Here is an 8,438-nt window from a genome sequence, read left to right as displayed (position 1 = left end):
AAAAAAAGAGTTTTTTCCTCTTAAATATTCAATCCACACTAAGGGAAATGGGTTGGAAATAGGAAAGAGAACTAGAAGAAAGGTGGCAAACAATTTATAAATATTTAAGGTATATGCATTGTGAAGTGCTTTGCAGAAGTGTAAAATGTGTTAGAACAGCATCACCCAGATAATGTGATTAAAGTATCTTATGTTTATTTAGTAAATAAATAATATAATAAAATTAATATATAATATAGTATAATAATATAGTATAATAAATTTCTGGGACCAGAGGACAAGCATTATATTGGCGCATCTATTTCTTTTTCTTCTTTTTTTTTAAGATTTACTTATTTATTTATTTGAAATTCAGAGTTACATAGAGAGAGGAGAGGCAGAGAGAGAGAGAGAGGTCTTCCATCCAATTGTTCACTTCCCAATTGGTCACAATGGCTGGAGCTGCGCCGATCTGAAGCCAGGAGTCAGGAGCTTCTTCTAGGTCTCCCACGTGGGTGCAAGGGTCCAAGGACGTGGGCCATCTTTTACTGCTTTCCCAGGCCATAGCAGATTGGAAGTGGAGCAGCCAAGTCTCATATCAGCACCCATATGGGATGCTGGTGTTTCAGGTCACTGCGTTAACCTGCTGTGCCACAGTGCCAGCAATACCTACTTCTTTACTCAGGAGGAAAAACTTGAAAAAATTCAATGTTTCATCATCTGCAAAATTTGAAATTTTAAAATTATAAAGCATTAAAAATAATTTCTTCCCCATCTAGTGTTTTATTACTATTTTTATCTAATTGAAAGGTAGAGTGACAGAAAGAAAGATTCCATCTACTGGTTCACTTTCCAAATGCCTAGCACAGCTGGGGCTGGGCCAGGCTAAAGCCTCGAGCCCAGAACTCTGGTGGGGACTCAGGTACTTGAGACATCATCTGTTGCTTTCCCAGAAGTTGAACCAGAGGCAGAGGATTCAGGACTGGAGCTGGCACTCTGACATGGGATTCAGGAGTCTCAGGCTGTGACTTAACCTGCTCTATCACAACAAGTGCCTCCCCAGTTAGTTTTTTATTTTATTTTATTTTTTTTGACAGGCAGAGTGGACAGTGAGAGAGAGAGACAGAGAGAAAGGTCTTCCTTTTGCCGTTGGTTCACCCTCCAATGGCTGCTGCAGCCGGCGCGCTGCAGCCGGCGCACCGCGCTGATCCGATGGCAGGAGCCAGGTGCTTTTCCTGGTCTCCCATGGGGTGCAGGGCCCAAGCACTTGGGCCATCCTCCACTGCCTTCCCGGGCCACAGCAGAGAGCTGGCCTGGAAGAGGGGCAACCGGGACAGAATCCGGCGCCCCGACCGGGACTAGAGCCTGGTGTGCCAGCGCCGCTAGGTGGAGGATTAGCCTAGTGAGCCGCGGCGCCAGCCCAGTTAGTTTTAACTTCAGTTCAGCAGAATGAGAGCAATGCTTATGATTTCACAGGACATACTACCCTGGGCTTTGTAGAGAAATCTCAGAGGCTACTGATCTAGAGAACCATTAACACACCCAAAAATCTGTTTGGGTCAGTGTTTATTCATGAGCAATGAGTTGATGCAATTTTCTCAGTATTGAGTGGCAGGTGGAGTGCTTTAAACAGGTAAAGATATCTGATACCCTTGAAATATTTTTATTATAATGTTAGCTGAAATATACACATAAAATTACATATGTGCTACTGACATTGGCAGCTATTAAATGAATATGAGATAAAAATTAATCTATAAATTAAATACTAGTGAGATTTGAAAACCAGGAACATTCAGACTGGCGCTGTTAGTTTGATGTGTTGGATGATACTGTGCTGCTAAAACTAACTTGCCCCTTGCAGTGGGAATTTTCTGACCTCCTGTACACTGATCTCAGCTGGGGGTGTTCTACCACAGTGATATGGCCCATTTTTTTGTCATCTTAAGGGCAAGATGAGGTGAGGAGACACTATGTGGGATTTACAGGCAAACTGGCAGAGCTCAGTTTGACCCTCTCTGTCTCTCTGTCTCTCTCTCTCTCTTTGATAAGCTTTGTGTCTTTGGAAAGGTCAGCTTTTTATTCTCATTATTCTCATCTGGGAAATAGGTGGGAAGGGTGAAGTGGATGCTACCCACCCTGCAGGTGTTGTTTTGAGGATTTAGTGAGATAATTTAGGGAACTTGATACATAAAAGGTATCAATAAACATTAGTTCCTTTTCTTCCTTAATTTAGATTTTAAATACATTCTTCATAGATTTGTCTTTTGAAGGGGAATTACAGCCTATGAGGACTGTGTTTTAAAAATATCTATTAATTTTAGATAGAATAAAACAAGCAAAACTCATCTTCCATATATATCACTTTTTATTTTTTCTGTGGTTGCTTATGCTTTACTTCCCTTCCATTCATAATGTCCTTCTTGATGTTACCATGTTGGATTGTGTCCAAATCTAACTCAGTTCTTATGGTCCAGATCAAGTACATAGCAGTCCAGAGAGCTTTCCTAAATTGGAAATGACACCCAAAGCACTTTGTGCCACTCAGGTGAGGAGGGAGCATGAACATAGCCCTAGGGGTCGAAGTGTCTTTCGCTGAGAGGATTACTGATTCGCGGGAGCCCTTACAGCCAGGCACAAATGCATCCCCAGAAAGCACTCCTCTCAGCAGCCTGTTTTCTTCACAGGAAAGGAAATGATAGATTGGTGTGTGGTGAGGTGAGGCTCTGTTTTTTGGAGTGGGGGTTGTGAGAAAATGTATTTCTGGAAGCTTCTTTGCTGGCAAGTGACTGCTACTCAGTGGCTGATCTGTGGCTGACTTGCACAGGAACCTGAGTCAGCTTGTGGGTCAGCCTCAGAGATTGGGTCGATGGGGAAGTTCTTTTTTTTTTTTTTTTTTTTTTTTTACTTTGTAGCTGCTTTTATTATTAATATTATCTTCTCCTTTAAGCATCCCTTTAAGGGTGAAATGAAATCCAACCATTTACAGAGAAAATGATTTCAGAATGTACATATTGATTTTCGATGGGGAAGTTCTTATATCAGGTTCTAGAGAGAGATGGAAGAGACCAGGAAACCAGGCTACTGAGAAAAGAAGAGTCAACTACAAGGGAGGTGAGATCAACCAAGGAAGGAGAACCATCAGGACATAGGTATGGTTTCTGCTGTCTACAGCAAAGATAACCAGAGATAAAGAAACATACACAGCCCGAAAACCCCACAGCCTCCCGTTAAAGCAGAATAGATTATTTTCCATGCAGGAGCTCCACCTTTGTCTTCATTCATCTTGATGCTTTAAAAAACTCAGCTGAGGGGCCAGTGTTAGAGAGCAGAGGGTTAAAACATTGCTTGCACCTGGCATCCCATATTGGCGCACTGGTTCAAGTCCTGGCTGCTCTGCTTTTGATCCAGCTGTCTTCTAATATGCCTGGGAAAACAGCTGCTACCTATGTGGGAAACCCAGGTGGAGTTCCTGGCTCTTGGCTTTGGCCTGGGACCAACCTTGGCTATTGTGGCATTGGGGAGTGAACAAGCAGATGGAAGATCTGTTTCTCTCTGTCTCTCACTCTCTTTCTCTATCACTCTGCCTGTCAGATAAATAAATAAATAAGTATTTAAAAATATATAAAATATATAAAAATATATATTCTTAGTGACTGAGAATAAATATTTCTCTTCATAAGCTATAGGTGTGGTAGAGTTAACCAGCTTCTCTTCAAATCACACAATCATACAAATCACCTGCTGAGCTTTGAAAACTATACACATTGCCTGGCTCCATCTGCAATCTGCTGAGTCAGAATCATCAGGAGGGAAGGCTGGTCTGGAATTCAGGATTTGCTCGTCAGGCTCCTCAGGTGAGAAGCATCAGTTGGTGATGGCCTGGTATGAAGAGAAGGGCTCAGAATGGTCTGGGTTTGAGTTCGAGTGTCAGAGTTATCGTCTCTGGGGATCTTGCTTGAGTAACAGAACTTCTCTGAACCTTGGTTTCTCCAAGTGGGAAAGGGTGTATTCTCTTACCTCCTTGCCTGGTAAGGCCCAAGTGACTCACCTGTGTGCACAGGTACACAGGAAACTCAACTGGGTTTTCCTCAAACCATCAGTAAAACTAACAAAATTGTCGACTACCAAAGCTTTGTATTGTTTTGGTACATATTTGGGAGGATGTATTCGTTTGGGTAATATCACTGACGTCTTGGCTAGTTCCTTTGCAACGTTCAGCATGAGCTGGGCAGGGAAGTCATTTTTTTTGGGTGCATCTGGGACCCCGTTGCTGCCTGCAGTGCTTGCCGGAGATTTGTGCAACATGTGGTGTCAGCCCCCTATTCTGAAAGGGGTCAGTTGCCCTTTTCCTCCTGCTGAATACAGGATGGGAGCAGGCTATGGGAAAGTGGAATGAAGTGGAGCTGTGTGTTAGTCAGCCATGACTACTCCAGAGACAACAAGAGAAATCCCTGGTCAGGAAACGATGGTATGTATGTACATATTTGCTTAAATAAATTTGTGTATATGAATATTCTAATTATGACCACTACTAAAAACAGTGTACAAGAAAACACAGAGGAAAACAAATGAGCTGTAATCCTATTATCCAGAGCTTTTTTCACATTTGGAATACACATTTCCATATGTATCTCTATAACTACATATTTTTAAAGTGAAATTTGGATTTCAAAAACCATGTTTTTCAAATAACAGCCTTGGTAGCTTTTCAAATCATAATGACTGACTACTAATACAATATCAAACACATCATAATTTACTGAACCAGTCCCTATGATGGACACCTGGAATGTTTTCCAAATGTTTGCTAACATAAAAGCTGCCTTGGACATGTATCTCTTCTTACTTACCTAAATATTCCTTAGGAAAAATATGTAAAATGGATTTTCTGGATCAAAAATGATGAACTTTTGAAAAAGTCCTAGATATTTCAGGTGGTTTTCCAAAAACACTTGTAATACTTTACACCCATAACAATAAGCTGAGAGTGCCAGTCCCTCACCTTCAGGAGCCCATGTCTCTTTATACCTTAGGATACTAACCCTTTGTCTACCTTATATATATTTGGAATATTTTCCTAATGTCTTAACTTCTTGCTCTCTGGTTGCAGTGGACAAATCTTGATGTTTACTAATATTTCATAGTATATCTTGTGATTTGAGATTTAAAGTTATCCTGTAATTTTGATTAGACATAAATAGGATACTATGGCTATCATTTGTACTTACAAATATAGTCAAATAATTTCAGACTCTCAACCTCTATCTGGCTTAGTAAGCTGGGATTCATTCATTCATTTAATCATTTATTGAGTATCCTAAAAGTTTGTAAGTGTTATATATGGCAGGTGGTCAGCCTGGTAATTAAGGCACGAATATGCTATGTCAGAGTACTTGGGTTCAATACCCAGCTCTGATTCCTAATTCCACTTTGTTGATAATGTAGACCTGGAAAGGCACCAGTGATGCCTCAAGTAATCTGATTCCTGCCACCAATATGGGAGACCTGGACTGGGTTCCTGGCTCCCAGCTTTTGCTCAACCCGGCCCTGGCCATCGTGGGCATCTGGGGAGTGAACCAGGGTACGAGAATATTTCTCTCTCTCTTATTCTCTCGCTCTCCCTCTCAGATTAAAAAATTTACTCTAACTCCAAGGAAGCTAACAATCTAACAGAGAAGAGAGACAAGTAAAGCAATATATATCAATTGTGCAGTGTACTATACACAATGTGATATGTGTTGTGATATCACAATTCACAAATAACTGAGATAATGGAGTAAATGATTCAGTAATGAGACAGAGTGCTTAAGGAAGACACTTGGACATTTTGAAAGTTTAATTGGTATTTGGTGGATGAACTTGTGGAAGTACATTGTATGCAGGAGGAATGCAGGTGGAGGTGCAGACATGGTGCAGACAGAATCACTTAGGAAACATGAGATGTTTTGGTTCATCTGGATCAGAGAGTCTTGGAGAGGCAGGAGGGAGGCTAGAGATGAAACCCGGGGCTGGGATAAAGGACTTTTCTGGGCTAAGAATGTTGTCAGTGCCACTAGGAAAGAGGGAGAGGGGTAGAATTGCAGAAGGAACACTGGGGACTTTGCATTGTTTCTTTTCTATTTTTTTGAAAGATAATTTTATACCTAGAGTTGCAAAAATAAGAGTTCCCATAAACCTTTTGCCCAGCTTTTGCTTATATTGGCACCTTACCAAACCTTCGAACCTTTATCTAAACTAAGAGATTAACTTTGATAAGACACTGTTGACTGAGGAACAGAACTCTGAATTTGCCAGCTTTTCCTGATAATTACCCTTGACTGTGTCAGAATCCAATCTGTGATTTTCCATTGTCTTCAGTCATCACATGGTCTTTTTCTCCAGTCTGGGACAGTTCCTCAGTCTTTTCTTGTCTCCTACGACCTTAAAACTTTTGATACATACTGGCCATTATTTTGTAGAGTGTTCCCCAGCTTGGATTTGTATGGTGTTTCTTCATAATTACATTGAAGTTATTGCATTCCTAGGGAGGCTAACATAGAAATCATTTGCCATTCCCTGTGCATTACATCAGGGTGTATGTGATATTGACATTTGATGATGTTAACCTTGATCATGTGGCTAGGGCAGTGCCTACCAGGATTCTTCACCCCAAACTTATGTGTTTTTGCTTTTAAGTTCAAATGGTGATTTTCTAGTCCATCATTTCTTCTATATTTATTAAAAGTGGTTGCTTCTCCTAATTTATTCAGTTATTTACTATATATTCATATATGTCTATTTTAACCTTTGGATTATAATCAAACATTTTTATTTCTTTTAAGGCTGCTCAAGCTGTTACAACTTTGCCTTTATTCTTGATCAGAAAAGTTCATCAATTTTATGACTATTTTCAAAAGTCCAGATTTTTGATTTCTTGATTTTCTCAGTTGATTTTGTTTTCAAATTCATTGCTTTCTGTTCTCATGTTTATTATTATATTCACTCTGCTTGCATTGGGGCTCTTTCCCCCTTCTCTTTCAAACATTTTAAGTGGAAGCAGACAGTAAATGATTGGCGATATTTCTAATAACTCATTTCTAATAAATTAATAAATATATATTGTGATAAGATCATTTAACATTTTAAGTCTCTCTCTAAGCACCCTTCAGTTGCCTCCCACAAATTTGAGTATGTTGTACTAGTTTTAATGCAGTTTTTGTATATATATATATATATATTTTAAGATTTATTTTATTTATTTGAAAGAGTTATGGAGAGAGGCAGGGAGAGAGAGAGAGAGAGAGGTCTTCCATCTGCTGGTGCACTCCCCAAATGGCTGCAATGGCTGCAGCTGTGCCAATCTGAAGCCAGGGGCTTCTTCCGGGTCTCCCACTCAGGAGCAGGGGCCCAAGGACCTGGGCCATCTTCCACTGCTATCCCAGGCCATAGTAGAGAGCTGGATTGGAAGTGGAGCAGCTGGGACTCGAACCGGTGCCCATATGGGATGCTGGTGCTTCAGGCCAGGGCTTTAACCCGCTGAGCCACAGCACTGACCCCACAGTTTGTATATATTTTAAAATTTTTCTTGAGATATCTTCTATGGTGCATATATTATTTAGAAGTGTATGGCTTCTCAGTTTTCCAATATTTGTGGATTTTTCAGATTTGCTTCTGCTACTGATTTCTAATTTAGTGATTTAATTCTCTAAAATATTTTAAAAAATTAGCCACTGTAGCACACCATAAAACAGATAGCAAGAGGAAATACCCAAATTCCCCTCGACGCCCACATGCCGCTTTGAAGAAGTTACAGAAAACGGATCCTCCATCCATAATCCCAAAGAAGAATTTTGGGTATTGCCTCTTGAGGGGGGAATGTTAGGTAGGAAGTCAGTTATGAGCTTATGTGTGTGCAACATAAAGGCCTAAAGAGAAGACATCTATGTCCAGCATATGCTGCATCTCAAGGTCATCCGGATGATGTTTCAGGGGCAGCCTGGTATTCACATCCTGCCCTGCCCTGCCCCCTTCCACCTGATAACCTGCCAGGTGGGGGGGGTCCCCACCCCTTCTGCCTGACAAATCTTCCACAGTCTCCCAGGTGCAGCCCAGTATCTGCATCTCAAACACCCTGCTCCCTTCCTCCTGTCTGATAACATTTGCATCCATAAAGTCCTTTGTTTCAGGAGGAAGTCTGTGAAGACAAAGACCCACTTCTTTAAAAACCCTGGCCTAAATGTAGACCGGGCACTCTCTGTCAGGTCCTGTCTGGAGAGGTGCCCATCTGTCCTTACGGATGTCCCTACCCTAATAAACTTTGCTACTTTTACTTTCCAAAAAAAAATTATTTTTATTGTCTAAAAAATTTGAGGTTTGTTTAAGGCTCAGGATATGGTCTGTTTCAATGAATGCTCCATGTGTTTTTGGAAAGAATTTGTAATCTGCTGTTACCGGGGTCTATTGTATAAATATCAGAT

At 40.7% G+C, this 8,438-nt stretch overlaps 1 protein-coding gene across 1 annotated transcript in view; it reads left to right on the top strand.

The window, feature by feature from the left end:
- The first annotated feature begins 4,402 nt into the window (after positions 1-4,402).
- Positions 4,403-8,438, top strand: part of LOC103349386 (mucin-2-like) — a 78,113-nt gene continuing 74,077 nt past the window's right edge. The window contains exon 1 of the mRNA XM_070049816.1: positions 4,403-4,450. Within this exon, the coding sequence (XP_069905917.1) occupies positions 4,403-4,450 (48 nt within the window). The remainder of the gene's footprint in view (positions 4,451-8,438) is intronic.

This window comes from Oryctolagus cuniculus, chromosome 10, assembly GCF_964237555.1.
Source record: "Oryctolagus cuniculus chromosome 10, mOryCun1.1, whole genome shotgun sequence".
NCBI lineage: Eukaryota > Metazoa > Chordata > Mammalia > Lagomorpha > Leporidae > Oryctolagus > Oryctolagus cuniculus.
This window is presented reverse-complemented; position numbering and strand designations above follow the sequence as displayed.